Genomic DNA, 18,555 nt, shown 5'->3' on the forward strand with positions numbered 1-18,555 from the left:
TAATACGGTTTCAACAAACGTTCCGATGACTTAAAATTTGGTTAAGAAAAATCAAAAGATATTCCGATGTATTAACCGCGCCATCTTGGATGCTGAAAAAAGCGTGTGGAAGTCTAATAATCATTCAAAATGGTAATTTGGCATTGAAGAAAAATGCATACTCAATTTCCCGAAAATTCTCAATCCCATCATCAATATGATTTCACATATTTACTTTACTTTGTGAAAACGAAAGCGTTTGGTACCGCACAACTCTCTGTACTGATAAAAAATTGTTTTGCCAACTTTTGGTACAGTCTACAGGCACTTTTGAGCCAATTTTACAGTGCACCAAATCTCATATTTATAAAAATACATGCTAAATACAATGATTGGCGCCAGACTTTTATACAAGCTGTGGTTCTATATTCACTGCCTAACAGTAACAGTACTAACACTGTAACACTAACAGTCGATGACATTGTCTGAATTCTAGTCACTTCAGCACTTGGTTAAATCGGCACCTGGTCAAATCGACACCCTGTATAGTCAAATTGGGGACCTGGTTGATTTGGCACCCAATGTAGTTATTTCAGCACCCATGACTAGCAGTCAAGGGTGTAACTTGAATAAGTTATTAGAGAAAAATAACATACATGTGTTATTATGGATACTTTCTCTTAATCTGTAGTAACATATGTTTGTTATCAGTTAAATAACATTTTTTATTTTCAGGGGGCACTTGGGAATTCTGGAAACTTGCGCAGTAACATAATACATAACCTTAAAAACTAATTTTCCAATTCAATTAATACATTTTTGATCAACCATGGTAAATCAATGAGACAAGGCTTTTAAGTGATAACTTAGCTGTAATAACAAGGCTTAGTTACATGTATTACAGGCATTTAACTTATTACATGAGACACTTGGGAATGACTAGGAAGCTTGTGCAGAACCTCATTACATGCTCTTATCATTATTTATTACAATAAATTAAAATACATTGTGATATATGTAGGAGAAAAGGCTTTGAAGAGATATAGAGAAGCTTTAATAACACCCTTTAGTTATTACAGGCATATTTTTTCTGTAATAACATGGGTGTGTTATGCATGATTGGCAAACTATGGGCTGTTTTATCTTTCTAAAGTTTAATATACATAAAGACAATTATAATATCAATAGAACTAGTACACAATTTAACAAAATAAAGGATGTATAATGCCCCTTTGAAACACGTTACATACATATGTCATCACAGATTTTTTATTTTTTAGCCCTCATTAACAAATGTATGTTATTTTTCTCTAATAAGTTATTTAAGTTAGACCCTTGACTGACTAGTATTATGTTTTGCGAAGTTTACTCGCCGGCAAACTGACTTTATAGCGAAGTCATGTCGCTATCAAAAATCAGTATAAAGGAGACAGTTGTGTTTTACAAGTCGTACAGGTTAACACAATGGCGACTGATATGAAAATCGAGATTTTCGAATCTACCAAGGACCAATTCTGTAGATGTTTAAATGAAGAAATATAACGGTGACTTTGAACATCCTTGGATTTAACTTTCAAAACAATAGTTAAACAGTGGTTCCCAAGGTTTTCTGATACATTTGGTCCAGTAAATGATTAAGATATTACTGGACCAGCTCATATATTATTGGACCAAAAAAACAAAAACAAAAAAAAAAACTACTTTGGCTTATAATTTTATTCCCGGCTAAATTCAAAAATTCTACTCCAGCTTTCCACCTCACTCAGCCACCCTTCTGGGCTTCACAGTATTCATCATTAAAGTTATCCCATTTTTGTTTGTTTTGTCCTTTAAGATTATTTGGTTGTTTGTAGGCATTTGACTCAACACATACTACACAGGTCATTACACCGTTGAAATATTTAAGCCATGCACGATCCTCTGTCCATTTCACATTAAATTTATGTTCTTTTCTATTTTCTTCATACTACTTTTGTTTTTTTTGTTTTTTCCTCTTCAGTATCTGGTTTTCTTTTTATACGACCGCAAAAATTGAAAATTTTTTGGTCGTATATTGGTATGACGTTGGCGTCGTCGTCGGCTTCGTCGTCTGGCGTCGTCCGAAGACACATTGGTTTTCGCACTCTAACTTTAGTTTAAGTGAATGGATCTCCATGAAATTTTACCATAAGGTTCAATACCACGAAAGGAAGGTGGGGATTGATTTTGGGGGTTATGGTACCAACAGTTAAGGAATTAGGGGCCAAAAAGGGGCCAAAAATAAGCATTTTTGTAACTTCCAGACAATAACTTGTGTGTAAGTGTATGGATCTCTCTGACATTGTACCACAAGGTTCCATATCACAAAGGGAAGGCTGTAATTGATTTTGGGGGTAATTGCCTCAAAATTTTAGGAATTGGGGGCCAAAAAAGGGGCAAAAAACAAGCATTTTTCTAGTTTCATGACAATAACTTGTGTGTAAGTGTTTGGATATTTCTGAAATTGTACTACAAGGTTCCATATCACAAAGGGAAAGCTGGAATTGAGTTTGGGGGTAATTGCCCGAAACGTTTAGGAATTGGGGGCCAAAAAGGGGCCAAAAATAAGCATTTTTCTAGTTTCCAGACAATAACTTGTGTTCAAGTGTATGGATCTCTCTGAAATTGTACTGCAAGGTACCATACCACAAAGGGAAGGCTGGGATTGAGTTGGGGGGTGATGAATCATAAGGGGGTTCAAAAAATTTGTGGGGGGGATTTTTTTTTTCTTTTTTTTTCTTTTTTTCCTTTTTTTTTTCTTTTAAAATTTTCCATTTTAAGTTGGTTATTTCTGATTAATATTTAAAAGCAAATAATAATGATATGGTAGGAGATACACACCAAACAGGATGTGTAAATTATTATATAATAAGTATTGTGCAATAGCAAGAAATTTTCAATTGCACAGTATTGCACAATTGCAAGAAATCTTCAATTGCACAGTATTGCGCAATAGCAAGAAATCTTCAATTGCACAGTATTGCGCAATAGCAAGAAATATCCAATAGCACAATATTGCGCAATAGCAAGAAATTGTCAATTGTACAGTATTGCACAATAGCAAGAAATATTCAATTGCACAGTATTGTGCAAAAGAAGATACTTCGTATAAATTGCTTACCGTAGAAAGGCTTGTATAGTTCGCAGTGGTACATAGTCCGCACCCCCTTCTCCCAACGAAATTTTAGGTAAAAAAACTTTTTGTAACTGTTAGAAAAGGTCTAATGAAACTCCGGTAATTTCAAATCCTGTGCGGTCGTTTGCGGTATTTTCTTGGAAAAACCTGTTTTCCATCATCAAACAGAAGCTGAAACTGCTTGTAAATGATTCTAGAACGCTTCATAATTGTTAAAATAAGTTTAATTCACTTAAAAAACAATTTAGAAACTTGTGTATGTTTAAACAGGAAGTTTAAAAAGCACGTGTAAAAGAAGAAATTAACCGGTGAGAGTCGAAATCCGTACATAACAGATATCACTATAATACGACTTTGAAAGTAAAACAGTTCCATCCTTTTGTAAAACAGTCTTTAATATATCTATCACATTAATGTTTGAAGGGTCTTAAGCTAATACAAACCATATTAGTCAGTATGAAACACCAAAACGGAACGAACAATAACCGATTACGTTTTGTAGTTTACAAATTCTAAGCTGGTTTACGGTTGTCTTTTTCCCTATGTTTGTATCGTTTCAATCAAGCAGATACCAGTTTATTTCAACCAATGCATTGAAAAGAAACGAGAAATTTGTAATGAAAGGTTTGTTTTTTTATATTTATCAGTATTAATTTGATATTGAATAGAAATAACTTATTAATATGGATGAGTTAAAATTATTAGTTTGAAAAATGATAAGAGCGCCCTCTACAATAGAAATAACAAAGATGGCGGAACGTAAACAAACCACCTCGACCGCGAAATTGAAATTTTTCTCTTATTTCTTGCTTATTGTACTCTATAGTCCGCACCCCGTCTGGAAGGTCCAATTTTGGAGAATAAAACCGCGGACTATACAAGCCTTTCTACGGTATTTCTTGATCAATTTCAATGGGGTTTTATCTTGAATTCTTGGGGTTCTTTAATATGCTGAATCTAACCGTGTATTAAGTTTTTGGATTTTGGGTCCCGTTTTTAAATTGGTCCACATTGAGGTCCAAAGGGTCCAAAATTTAACTTTGTTTGATTTCATCAAAAATTGAATTATTGGGGTTCTTTGATATGCCGAATCTAACTGTGTATTTAGATTCTTAATTTTTGGTTCCGTTTTCAAATTGGTCTACATTAAGGTCAAAAGGGTCCAAAATTAAAACCCTAATTGAATTTTTAGGGTACTTTGATATGCTGAATCTAAACATGTATTTAGATTTTTGATTATGGGCCCAGTTTTCAAGTTGGTCCAAATCGGGGTCCAAATTAAACTTTGTTTGATTTCAACAAAAATTGAATATATGAGGTTCTTTGATATGCTTAATCTAACTATGTATTTAGATTTTTGATTTTTGGGCCCCGTTATCAACTTTGTCCACATTGAGGTCAAAAGGGTCCAAAATTAAACTTTGTTTGATTTCATCAAAAATTGAATTCTTGGGGTTCTTTGATATGCTGAATCTAACCATGTATTTAGATTTTTTATTTGTGGACCCGCTATCAAATTGGTTCATATTGAGGTCAAAAGGGTCCAAAATTAAACTTAGTTTGATTTTAACAAAAATTGAATTCTTGGGGTTCTTTGATATGCTGAATCTAAACATGTGTTTAGATTTTTGATTATGGGCCCAGTTTTCAAGTTGGGGTCCAAAATTAAACTTTGTTTGATTTCAACAAAAATTGAATATATGGGGTTCTTTGATATGCTGAATCTAAACATGTATTTAGATTTTAGATTTTTGGTCCAGTTTTCAAGTTGGTCCAAATTGGGGTCCAAAATTAAACTTTGTTTGATTTCAACAAAAATTGAATATATGGGGTTCTTTGATATGCTGAATCTTACCATGTATTTAGATTTTTTATTTGTGGGCCCGCTATCAAATTGGTTCATATTGAGGTCAAAAGGGTCCAAAATTAAACTTTGTTTGATTTCATCAAAAATTGAATTATTGGGGTTCTTTGATATGCCAAATCTAACCGTGTATTTAGATTTTTAATTTTGGGTCCCGTTTTTTAAATTGGTCTACATTAAGGTCCAAAGGGTCCAAAATTAAACTTAGTTTGATTTTAACAAAAATTGAATTTTTGGGGTTCTTTGATATGCTGAATCTAAACATGTGTTTAGATTTTTGATTATGGGACCAGTTTTCAAGTTGGTCCAAGTTGGGGTCCAAAATTAAACTTTGTTTGATTTCAACAAAAATTGAATATATGGGGTTCTTTGATATGCTGAATCTAAACATGTATTTAGATTTTAGATTTTTGGCCCAGTTTTCAAGTTGGTCCAAATTGGGGTCCAAAATTAAACTTTGTTTGATTTCAACAAAAATTGAATATATGGGGTTCTTTGATATGCTGAATCTTACCATGTATTTAGATTTTTTATTTTGTGGGCCTGCTATCAAATTGGTTCATATTGAGGTCAAAAGGGTCCAAAATTAAACTTTGTTTGATTTCATCAAAAATTGAATTATTGGGGTTCTTTGATATGCCAAATCTAACCGTGTTTTTAGATTTTTAATTTTGGGTCCCGTTTTTTAAATTGGTCTACATTAAGGTCCAAAGGGTCCAAAATTAAACTTAGTTTGATTTTAACAAAAATTGAATTCTTGGGGTACTTTGATATGCTGAACCTAAACATGTGTTTAGATTTTTGATTATGGGACCAGTTTTCAAGTTTGTCCAAGTTGGGGTCCAAAATTAAACTTTGTTTGATTTCAACAAAAATTGAATATATGGGGTTCTTTGATATGCTGAATCTAACCATGTATTTTGATTTTGGACATTGGACCATAATAGGTAAATTAAAAAAATTGAAGTTCTTAGACCACATTCTTTCTGTGTCAGAAACCTATGCTGTGTCAAATATTTAATCACAATCCAAATTCAGAGCTGTATCAAGCTTGAATGTTGTGTCCATACTTGCCCCAACTGTTCAGGGTTCTACCTCTGCGGTCGTATCAAGATGCGCCCAGCGAAGCATTTTATTAGACTTTTTCAGGGTATAGCCCCCGTGACAAATTTTAAACGATATTATTTACAAATTATGGTATTATGATATCTAATAACTGAGGGATCCACATATTGCTTTTCAAGTGATAAAGTATTCATTATACAATTTTTTTTTTATTTTGAGGAGCTTTCTTTAATGACAAATTTTGATTTGATTTAAATTGTCTTTTGGAAAACCACATGGAAAGATAAATAATAAATGAATTAATGATAAAAAAAAACCATAACTAGTCTTATAGAATTTCAAAGTAATTGTAACCAATAAGTCTATCAAGCATATCTGCATATTGGTTATAAAATTTAAATAATGACAATATTACAAATTAACCTCACACCCTTTTCCCAATTAAGTTGATGTAGATTAAGGAATTACATGGATTTTTCTAGAATTCCACAGGGTCCGGTATTCGGACCCATTCCCAATGGCAAATACCCTACATTTTTCCCAATTTTGGGAGCAAAATTCCCAAACAATCTCAAAATTTATTTTCATCTTTATTATTCATGACAGTGATGTTCATTTTGTTCAACCGCTAGCTTTATGCCGAAAATCGCCAACAAGTAATGTGTAAATCTGAGTAAAATCGTATATGACTGGCAAAAACAACATTGAAAAACAATGGATGCCATAAACCGGAAATGAAGACAATTACAATACCAGGTCAGATTTCGGGGGCGGATAAGGGTAATTCCGGGTCCGGGTTTGCCGATCTAATACAATAAAAGAATAATAATTCCAGGCAGGTGACAAAATACATATTGATGATGAAATATAAACACTAGAATTGAAAACCAAAAGATATATGGAAAAAAAAGAAAAAGCAGGAAATATTTTATACTGAAACTTAAAATTACTTTTAGTTCACAAATTTTCATGTCAAAATCCAATAAAATGTGACAGTAATTTTCCTAATCATTTACAAATGTTGATATGACATGTAGATGTTTATATAGTGTAAACATATACATGTAACTACAATTCCAACAGGTAATTTCTTCTCAATTTTGAAGGGCCAGTAAAATTCTGGAAGTTTCTTACTTTATTTTCACAATAATAATTAAACTTTTAATGAACTAAACACACTAAAACTCAAATCTGGTATATATGGTATATTTGCTGTTTTCCCAATTTCATTGAAAAGCGTGTGAAAAAATTCCCAAAACTGGCCAGGGTCCTTTTTCCCAAAATACCCAGAAAAACCCCTGAATTATATATACCAAGTTTAACTCTTTTCCTGGTACTCCTACATGTATTTCAGCTGTTTATTTAAATGTCTATAAATAACCAGACAGTGTTGTCTGTTGTTTAGGTGTTCCCCCAGCTTTTTCCCCGCCAAAAGTGCACATGTGACATGGTTGTCAACAAAAGAAAACATGTGGTCAAGGAATTCATTTGATTACTGGATTATACTAGTACTGCTTTTAATAATTTAGTTTAGATATATATGCATTCCATTTAAGGTACAGTGAGGCATTTGTATTTAAAGAAAAGATTGCAAACAATTTTTACTTTTCAATTTGACAAAACTGGGTCATGATCGTTCATTGGATGTAACATTGTTCAACCATGTGAGACAATGTAAATAATGCAACCAGCTGTCAATGTATGTCTCTTGAGGTGGTGTTCACACCATTAAACACTTAGTAATTAGATTTCTTAATTGCCACTGACATGATATTTGATCTAAAAATTGGAAAACGGCTGCTGACAGATGCATTTTAAAATTATTTTATTCAATGAATTTATATTGGACACTTGGTCTGAGATGAAACAGAAAATAACCGGACCAGACTCAAAATGACCGGACATTTGCCAATGTCCGATGGACCTTCGGAATCACTGGTTAAAGCGGGAAACCAAGCAACTGTTTATGATGATTTGTCGTCATGAGGATGTTGTGTTATCACTAATTTGTATTATTTTTATTCATTACGACCTTTGCAGTTGTACTATTTGGTAGATTAAAATGTGGGAATTAACGGCTGATGTTTTGCTATTCATTGAATATGAATTGAAATGTAAAATGTAAAAAAGGCTGAGGGATAATTTGATTGCAAAGGTATGACGCTTGGTCAGCTTTTGATCAGCAGCGTGTTTTGTTTCCACGACCAACTCATTAAGTTTGGGAAGACTTATTGTTTTTGCTCAGTTCTTATTATTATTATTCTTCTTCTTCTTCTTCTTCTTCTTCTTTCTTCTTCTTCTTCTTCTTCTTCTTCTTCTTCTTCTTCTTCTTCTTCTTCTTCTTCTTCCGCCGCTTTTAAATTTGAACTTGTCCGCACCCGTTCTCCAAAACCGCTTGTCAGATTAACTTAGGGTTTCACAATATGTTAGACTAACATGTCTAGTTGTGCAATCAGGGTTTTGTTTGTGCATTGGGGTTTATAAAGGGGTACTTTGAGGGGCAAAAAGAAAAGAGGGTTTTACTATAGAACCCTATGGGATTTTATTTTTTTAAATTTTCAAATGATTATAAATTGAAAACCGTTTGTGATAGACACAATCTTTTGAATTGAAAATGTTCTAAATGATAAAGCCCATTAAATGAAATACAGGGTTAGTCCCCAGGGGCCACCCCCACCCCTGCCATTTAAGAAAGTTCTAATACCTTGTAAGTGGTCAAGATCCCCACCCCTAAACCATATATATTTTGGTTTGTTATCCTAAGATGGTTTGAATGATATACAGGGTTAGTCCCCAGGGGTCATCCCGACCCCCTGCCATTTGAGAAAGTTCAAATATCTTGTAAATGGTCGAGATCCCCACCCCTAAACCATATATATTCTGGTTTGTCATGATAAAGCACATCAAATGAAATACAGGGTTAGTCCCCAGGGGTCATCCCCACCCCCTGCCATTTAAGAAAGTTCTAATATCTTCTAAGTGGTCAAGATCCCCACCCCTAAACCATATATATTCTGGTTTGTCATGCTAAGATGGTTTGAATGATATACAGGGTTAGTCCCCAGGGGTCATCCTGACCCCCTGCCATTTGAGAAAGTTCTAATATCTTGTAAATGGTCACGATCCCCACCCCTAAACCATATATATTCTGGTTTGTCATGATAAAGCACATCAAATGAAATACAGGGTTAGTCCCCAGGGGTCACCCCCACCCCCTGCCATTTAAGAAAGTTCTAATATCTTGTAAGTGGTCAAGATCCCCACCCCTTAACCATATATATTCTGGTTTGTCATGCTAAGATGGTTTGAATGATATACAGGGTTAGTCCCCAGGGGTCATCCCGACCCCCTGCCATTTGAGAAAGTTCTCATATCTTGTAAATGGTCGAGATCCCCACCCCTAAACCATATATATTCTGGTTTGTCATGCTAAGATAGTTTGAATGATATACAGGGTTAGTCCCCAGGGGTCACCCCCACCCCCTGCCATTTAAGAAAGTTCTAATATCTTGTAAATGGTTGAAATCCCCACCCCTAAACCATATATATTCCTATTTGTCATGTCTCGAACATTTGAATGACGTATACGGTCAGTCCCCAGGGGTTCCCCCCCACCCCCAATGTTTTAATATCTTGTAAATGGTTGAGATCCCCACCCCTAAACCATATATATTCCTGTTCGTCATGTAATTAACATTTGAATGACGTATAGGATCAGTCCCTAGGGGTTCCTCCCCACCCCCAATATTCTAGTATCTTGTAAATGGTCGAGATCCCCACCCCTAAACCATATATATTCTGGTTTGTCATGCCAAGATGATTTGAATGATATACAAGGTTAGTCCCCAGGCATCACTAATGCATATAACTTTACTGGACCAAACCAATTTTCACTGGACGTTGCCCAATGTCAGGCGACCCTGTGAATTACGAATTATGGGAGCTTCGTTTGGGAGACTTCGTAACAGCATCCTGTTACAATCATTTCTTGTTACAAGAGTGATATCTCTTTTTTTAAATTAATAAAAATTAGCTCTTTGTCAGTTAGTTAATATGTGATTGACAGATATCTCCATTTATAGGCCAACATCATTCATGAGAATCTCAAATTACAACTGGCATGATGTACTGGACATTCAATAATGTTTTACATTTGGAAGTGGTGATAATAAATTAAATTGCCCAATCATTCTCAAACAGGTATTGTCGATAAATAAACTAAATCATCAGATACAAACAGGGAGTAAGTTTTTTTTTACTTTTTGAAATAAATTTAGGTAGTAGAAAATAATGCATGATATAGAAATATGATGTGGTATGAGTGCCAATGAGACAACTCTCCGTCTAAGTAAGACCTTTAACACGGAGCCTTGGTTCACACCGAACAGCAAGCTATAAAGGGCCCATAAATGACTAGTGTAAAACAATTCAAACAGGAAAACCCAACGGTTTAATCTATTTAAAAAACAAGAAACACTTAAGAACCACATCAACAAACGACAACCACTGAAACAGGTTCCTAACATAGGACAGGTGGAAACAAATGCAGCAGGTTTAAACGTTTTAACAGGCGCCAACCTTCACCCTAACCTGAAATAGTAGTGTAACATTACAACATAGAAAGACACACTATAAAATATCAATTGAAATGGCTTAACTCAATCAAAAAGACATATTAACAAAAACATGTAAACATACACTGAATGAATAAATTTGATCTACATGTATGACACAATGTCAAAAAGACAACCATAACCTTGGACAAAATGGCGTTAAAGTATAAAGTATGATACTTATATATACCACATGTTCCAACATATTTTAATCCAACTTAATTACTTGTATTCGAAAAGACAGTACAAATGATATGACTAAATTGTCAATACTATTTAATCAATCAAGTGTTCAATATATGCATTATCATATAAAAACACTGCAGGTATATTTTTTTATTGCATACATATTACAACAATTTCAATATGTCATAAATAAGCACGAAAACAATGCAACTGAAACGGTGTTGGATTTCACTACTCCCTACCCTCCCTAAAGAAGGAAAAGTCACTCTTCCCCCTCGAAAATCCTAGATTAGGCCCTGGAATACACCATTAAACATCGTTTTATAATTTTCAAAGATTATTTGCCATTCTAAAGTAAGTTCTCTGACTCAATATTTTCTTTATTTCCTGGTGCTGCTGCAACAGTGAACTTGAATTTTTTTAAATCCAATTTCTACTTTGATACAGTCTTGCAGGTAAACAATCAGTTTGTGTGCAAAGCACCTGGTGAATCCCAACTGATTAAAACATGTTAAAGATCACAATTCTAGTGACCCTGATCTCTCGGGATTTATCTATTTTGGTATGAGAGCTTCCGTCAGCCAGCATGGTCATTCATTGCCTGGGATCCTGGCTCACTGCTTGACAGCAGACTGACGCGAAGAGGATGATTTGTCAGGATGCCAGACTAGTTCAATAAATGAATTTAGATTTTTTATGATCAATTATAGATTTGTTCATGTCTTAGGCATTTGCAAGTCTTTAAAGTTTGATATATCTTATATATAATTGATTTTTCACTTGTCTTGTTGGACAACTAATATGGGGTTTCTACTTGTCCGAGGGGCCTATGTCAACTTGTCTCAGACAAGCAGTAATGTCGAGCCCAGATTTTGATTTATGCATCCTGTTCAGCTTATGGGCCTTCATCATGTTCATAGCAAGTGAAGTTGTAATGGTATTTAAACAACATTATATACAGAATAGAAACTTGTAATTTACATTTTAAGCATTATACTTTTTAAGTATTGGTGTCAATTTGCAACATTTTATATAAAAAACAAGAAACTTTGCAAACAAAACATGTTTTGAACACAAATTAAAATATAGTCATTCAACTTTCACAACACAAATAAAATGCAAGAATGAAGAATCATTTAAAAAATCTTAGTCATATTTTCTGTATGTCAATGAAATGTACATGACTTCCATACATTGTTTATGCATTTACCAGATAATAATGATTGATTGTAAATGCTCATAATTTAATCAAAGGCACAAAATATTTATGACATTGTATATAAACATTTCAGTATTTGCCATCTTGTTTGCTTTATTTACTTATATTTAAAATGTTTCCAATAGTAAACAGGAGATGTTTCAGTTAAAAATAAATCCTGCTGTTAACTGAGTCCCTGAAACTGTTTAAAAGTGATAACACTATTGTGTATGTTACTGTGTTCTCAATAGGATATTTTAGGGTGAATACTGTGACACATCACTTTTAGAAGTGGTAAATCCTTGCTGATTCTGATATATACATGTACAGGTATAAAGGCTTAGAGCTGATTTCCTAATGCTTGTAGATTAAGACTTTGGTTGTCTTGCTTGCTTTGTTTGTATAAATGTTTGCTCAAGCATTGTAATTAAGATTGACATCTGCAAACAGTATATGTAGGCGGAGTTAAACCTGTATATAGTTAAATTTGATTGTTTGATAATGGTCCAATCAAATCAAAATATAATGTATACAGATAGAACTCCGCCTATTTATATTGTTTGCAGATGTCAATCTTAATTACAATCCTTAAGCAAACGTTTATACAAATTAAGCAAGCAAGCCAACCAAAATCTTAATCTACAAACATTAGGAAATTAGCTCTAATGGTTCAAGTCATTTGTCTGGTTATCATTTTAAAACTTTATTTTTTACTCCGCAAAATACAAGAAGACATCTTTATAAGTTAATGAACGGAATCATTTTAACATATTTTTCCTTGGAAAATTTGTGTGCTTAAACAGGAAACATTCTTCTTTTTTTTTAAATCTACACCGTAGTATGAATTTAGGGCTGTTCCATAAAAAAACATATATGAGACCTTTTGAAATTTCCACTATGTGTGGTTGTCAAGTAGTCGATAACTTAAGTGAAATTCTAAATTTGCCTATATAGTTGGTGAATTGGGTACCATATATATTTAAATAGAACTGTCCTTATTATATGATTTACCTGAATTAATTTTATATTTCCAGTCACACACTATCTTATTGGTACAACCAAACAGTCGTCCAGACACAAGAACATACTCAGATTATGAATCGTTGAATGAATGTCTAGAAGGTATGAAGGAGTTATCTAACAGATGCAGTACAAAACTTTACTTTTTAAACCATTCATATTCATGTGAACATGGATCTACTTAGTCCTGGAATTTGTTATACACATGTACATGTGAAATATCTAAAAAAAATATTATTAATTTCATGGGTTTTGAAGGCAAGTTTAATAATTGTAAACCAATGTAAATACTATTAACAGTAGACTCTTGTTGACTCCAAATTTCAAATTTGTTGAAAAATTTCTGAAGTTCTAATGCTGAAATACAGTAACTTATGTAAATTAACTCTGTTGGAGTCTGACAGTTTCAATGAGTCTAACCTTCAGGTGATCTGAAGATACAAGTATAGTCTAAATTTTGTTTGTCGGGTCAAAATGTTTTAAACTTGTCAAAATCAGTGCTTGGATGTCTTCAACAGGCTAATTGACAATACACCTTTACCTTAACCTGGCGATCAATAATTTTATTGATCACTGTCCCCATATGGTTTGAAGATGTTGAGAATCTACTGTATTTTATTTCTATTAAAGTAAAATTTGATATACACAAACATCTATATGTAGTTAGAAGTGTTCTTAGCTGTGTTTGTGGCAGACCTAACACCTTTGTTATATCTCTTTTTGCAAAATTGTGGTGGTGTCGCAAGGATAATTTGTGTTATAGCCATGTTTACAAAAATATTCATTGTAGATGTGCGTGTGACTAAGATCAAGGTGTATGAAAATTACAACTAAAAATAAAACTTTAGTATGCAAGGATGTCTTTAGAAGCCAGCAGCTACATGCAATTAACCAGTTATTTCAGGAAAACAAAATGCTGTAAATGCATTTAATTAATTTTCTATCTTAATTTTTGTCAGAAGTAAGATGTTTAAAGCAGAATGATTTTGAAGCAATAGAAACAAAGGAAAGTATCTCATTCTATTAAAATCTATTTCAAATTCAGTGTTCACTAAAAGTTATGGGTGGGATACACTGTAAAATAGTTTTAAAAAATTAGCTTTTTTTAGAACTGTACACAAATTACAAAAGTATGTGATGATCTTCATATATATTTGTTATGCTTGATGTCAAGTCTGAAAACATTGCCTGAACATTTTTATTTTACCAGGAATCTGTAAAATTTATGAAGAACATCTAAAGAGACAGAATCCAGATTGTCCATCCATTACATACGATATCAGTCAGCTGTTCGATTTCATTGACCAACTAACAGATCTTAGCTGTTTAGTGTAAGTGTTAAAATCTTACATAATGTACTATTGTTCCATATGCCTACTGAGGTCATAGGTCAGAATAAAACACATGCACATACAACCTAAATGACCCAAGGAGCTTGGAACTGGAAGTTGACAAGTAAGAACATAATTGTGTGTTGCTGTATATTTGTGTAAATAACTGTTCAGTGGGAAAATTTCGTAAGGGGTTTTATTTTCACCTAATATCTGATAAAGATAATATCGTAAAAATATTCCCTCACATAAATTTGAAGAATAGAATAGTGGCAAGTAAACGCAAAAATTAGAAAAAAAAATCCAAAGAGCTCAGTGCCAAAGGAAGCAATACTGTTTTGCACCCTTTGTAAGTCGCACATTTACATTTAGTTCAATCTTCTGCCAAAAGGGATAAAGTGAAGACATTAAAAAACTCAAAAAAACTTAAAACTTGTTGCAACTTGCTGTTCACAATGAGTCAAAGCATAGTTCATCCTACATGTTAGGTGGAAATATAAAACCTCAATGAGAATACTAGATCAACACTATTAAACTGTTTTCAAATTTTGTTGAAGAAACTATTTTCCTTTAGAAATAGATATCATGAAAATTTATCTGTACTGTTATTGTACAGAATATGCATAAAGCTGCATGTAGGACTTTCAAAAAATTAGTGTAGTATAATAGCAGTTAACCTTAGTAGAATGCACATAAATTGAATGATTAGATCTGATGCTGTATTGATTGAATGTGATGCTTTTCTGAAATTATTTTCTTATAAAATCAGTTGTGGACGTTATGCTAAAATTTCTAGACACAAAATGGTTGTTCATAATTCTCTGTTCACAAGGATGCTATATGAAAGTTGTGGATAGACTGTGTAACTGTTATTGTTATTTTCTCAAATTTCCTTAAATCTTTCTGAATGATAGTTTTCTCTTTCACTATCCAGTGATATGAATTTTTCTCAGCCGAGTATGAAGAGAATACAAGACGTCCATAGGCCTACGTCATTGAGGTTGCCTAGGAAATTAGTGATATGCAGATTATAAATTGTCTGTTTAACTTGAGGAAGGTTTACAGCTACATCTGATTTAAGGCTGTCACCCTTCCATGAGATTTTAGCCAAGAAACTCCCTCTCTTTGAAAAACCATCGATAATCTATAATCATTGATTGATTGACTGTTTACTGAATTACCAAGTTCCAGTAACCTTTTGTATTAAACCATCTTAGTGTGTCATAACTAGTGTTTTTTCCTGTAGGTTATATTATATAAATTCTCAAATCTTGCCAGTATAATTTTAGCTGGAAATATTTTCCCCATGGTAAGCGTAAAAGTAAAAGGTATATACAGTAACAAATAAACTTCCATTGGACTAATTATAATTATACATGAAAGATGATCAATTGAGAGTTGCTATGTAGATAAATATGTATGTTTACTGTAAACCAAATTACATTCATCAGTGATTTATTTTCATGACTTTTGTGAGCAGAAAATAATGCGAATGTAAATAGTTGTGAATATGTAAAACTTGGATCTTCCCTTATATAAATATAGCACTAAAATTATAAAATCACAAAAATAAATGCCTGCAAAGTCATCTAGAAAGGGCTTAACGTGAAATAAAGTATGCACGAAAAAATTAAGTTGGTTTACAGTAATTCCAATAGAAAAATTGCTTTTATGTGAATAACTACTTGAAAGGCCAACCCTCTTGCATAAGGAAAATTTGAGTATCTGAGAAGCAAATAGATTAATATGGTCCTGGCACACCAGTACAGAGAGTTACTTTCGAACACCGAGAGTAAACAGCCACCACCTTTCATGACAATGTACATAAAGTCAATAAAAAATGATACTTTCTGCTTGAGTGACATTTACAAGCTTCCACTACAGAACCATTTTTTGCAACTCTAAATGTAGTAGAATGATTCAATTGCCCTGATACATGTAGAATAGCGAAAAAACAAAATCCTCTGACCTAGATCCTGGAATTTAATAAAAAAGAATAAATGTGTATAATAAATTTTCAAATTTTCAGATAAAATATAAATAATTTTTAATCAGTGAGTAGTATTTGGACCACCATTTCGAGGTAATGTAAATTCAGGAATCTTTGTGATGTGTTTATTGCCAAAATTACAACAGAATAGGTTTTACAAAAGTAAAACTTGCATTCTAAGTTTTATAGCATTATTTGTATTGGACATTTCCCAAAATCGCAATAATCTCACATTGTTGTCCATTGTTTAACAATTTCTATTATAAATGCACACAAAATTTCTTAGTATTGCATAAATTCTTGCTGACATAAACTTAGAGTAACTATATGGCATAGAGCTTGTACTGTCATTATTAAGCATAAATTAATTAGATTTTAATAAGTGCATGTACCCTTTTGAAAAATGTTTGAAGTGTATGTATGTTTTGTTTACAATATTTATATTTACAGTTTTCAGAAGAATACTGGAAGTTACTCTCCTCACAACAAAGAATGGCTAAAAGAGAAAGTCTACATCTTGTTAAGGAAACAAGCATAAAAGTATGCATTCTCAGTTATTTAAATACGAATTTACATTAAAACTTATTATTTATTCTGTGAAAATTTATTGGTAACCCAAAGCTGTTCATTGAAAATGATTCAAAATTTGCATATATAGATGTCATTGGATATGGAAACCTTTGGGTTACTATCCTGTATTATTGCTTGACAGCACGATCTAATCTATATTTTATTTTTCAGGTTCCAGAAGAACTATGGCAGCTATGTTCCACATAATAAAGATTGGTTAAAAGAGAAAATTTATATAATGTTAAGGAAACAAGCAGGGAAGTGATAATCATCATATTTATCATTGTGTGACTGGGAGGAGAGACTCACTTTGTTATGTTTTTATACATTTTGTTTATGAGAGATTACATAAAGTGTTTTTTTTTGTTGTTGATATGTACAAAGAAACTTTTCTTACTGAAATGTATTGGAAATAAAGCTTGTTTATAAATGAAATAGAAGAAACTTTGATTAAGTTATAAATTCTTGTACTTTTTATGATAAACTAATTTAAATAACAGCTGCTGGGTTTACAGGTGTGCAATGGAGACCAGTACAGCATTAAATTGCTGGCTCATTAGTTTTTAAAAGATATTCTATACTTACAACATCTATGTCATGATCATGTATCAACATTTAGATTTTTGTTCTTTTGAACTTTTCTAATAATAATGGGAACTGGTAGGTATTTCTGAATACTTCAAACTTTGTGAGAAATATAAAGGTATTAATCAATGAAATTGTTTGATTTAAAAAAAAATATTGTTCAATTGGAAGGGGTATTATCTAGTAGTGGTTTATTTTAATAAGTTTTGTGGGATTCTTTTTAATGTACATGTAGTTCTTTTTTTTTTTATCCTTAACTAACTTCTTACAAAATGGAAGAAGCATACACTAGTAAACATAGTTTTTTGGGGACAATTTATACATGCAGGTTAAGCCTTGGTGATTATTGTCAACTCTTTATTGTTGGAATCTATAGTACAAAACTATGATAGCTTGTGGCTTATTAATTCTATACTGTACATCATTAATGAAATATGTTATAAAACATATGATGTTACAAAGGAAAGTTATGATGATATGGTACATTTATCTTAATAAATCGTCGCTTTTTTAAATTGCATTAGAAAAAACCTAATTTAGGTTAGATCTGTATTATACTGTACTGAAGCCAAATTTATCAACTGATAATGTTGAATGGGGTAAACTGACCTTTCAATTCTTAAGGCTAAATATCTATTTTCTAGGTTAATAAACCAATTTAAGTGGCAACAAAGAATTGTAATTTGACTGGTACATGTGTTTTTCAAATGACCATTAAAGAGAAAATATTTATGAACTTATTGCTTAAAACTCATACATTATTCTTAGCAATGTACAACATATTTTTTTTCACGTTTTTAATTGCTGCAAGGAATTATATCAAAGTTGATTGTCTTTGTTAATTTGGATAATTTCAGAATTAGATCATGTGTAAAAGACAGATTGATCAAAAATTGTGTTCATGCTAGAACTATTTATGCCATTGATGATGTATGCTTGTTTTTCATTCATATCATAGTCATTTCATTTTGTGAATAAAGTAGAAACATTAAATCAATAA

The 18,555-nt window shown here is 32.4% G+C and overlaps 1 protein-coding gene across 1 annotated transcript; it reads left to right on the top strand.

The window, feature by feature from the left end:
- Positions 1-29: 29 nt before the first annotated feature.
- LOC127738124 (enhancer of rudimentary homolog) lies at positions 30-18,555 on the top strand. Its single transcript, XM_052249257.1, has 4 exons — positions 30-132; positions 13,094-13,181; positions 14,290-14,410; positions 17,142-18,555. Exons 1-4 carry the CDS (start codon positions 130-132, stop codon positions 17,233-17,235), a joined length of 306 nt encoding a protein of 101 aa, XP_052105217.1. The 5' UTR covers positions 30-129; the 3' UTR covers positions 17,236-18,555.

This window comes from Mytilus californianus, unplaced genomic scaffold (assembly GCF_021869535.1).
Source record: "Mytilus californianus isolate M0D057914Y unplaced genomic scaffold, xbMytCali1.0.p SCAF_4, whole genome shotgun sequence".
Taxonomy (NCBI): domain Eukaryota; kingdom Metazoa; phylum Mollusca; class Bivalvia; order Mytilida; family Mytilidae; genus Mytilus; species Mytilus californianus.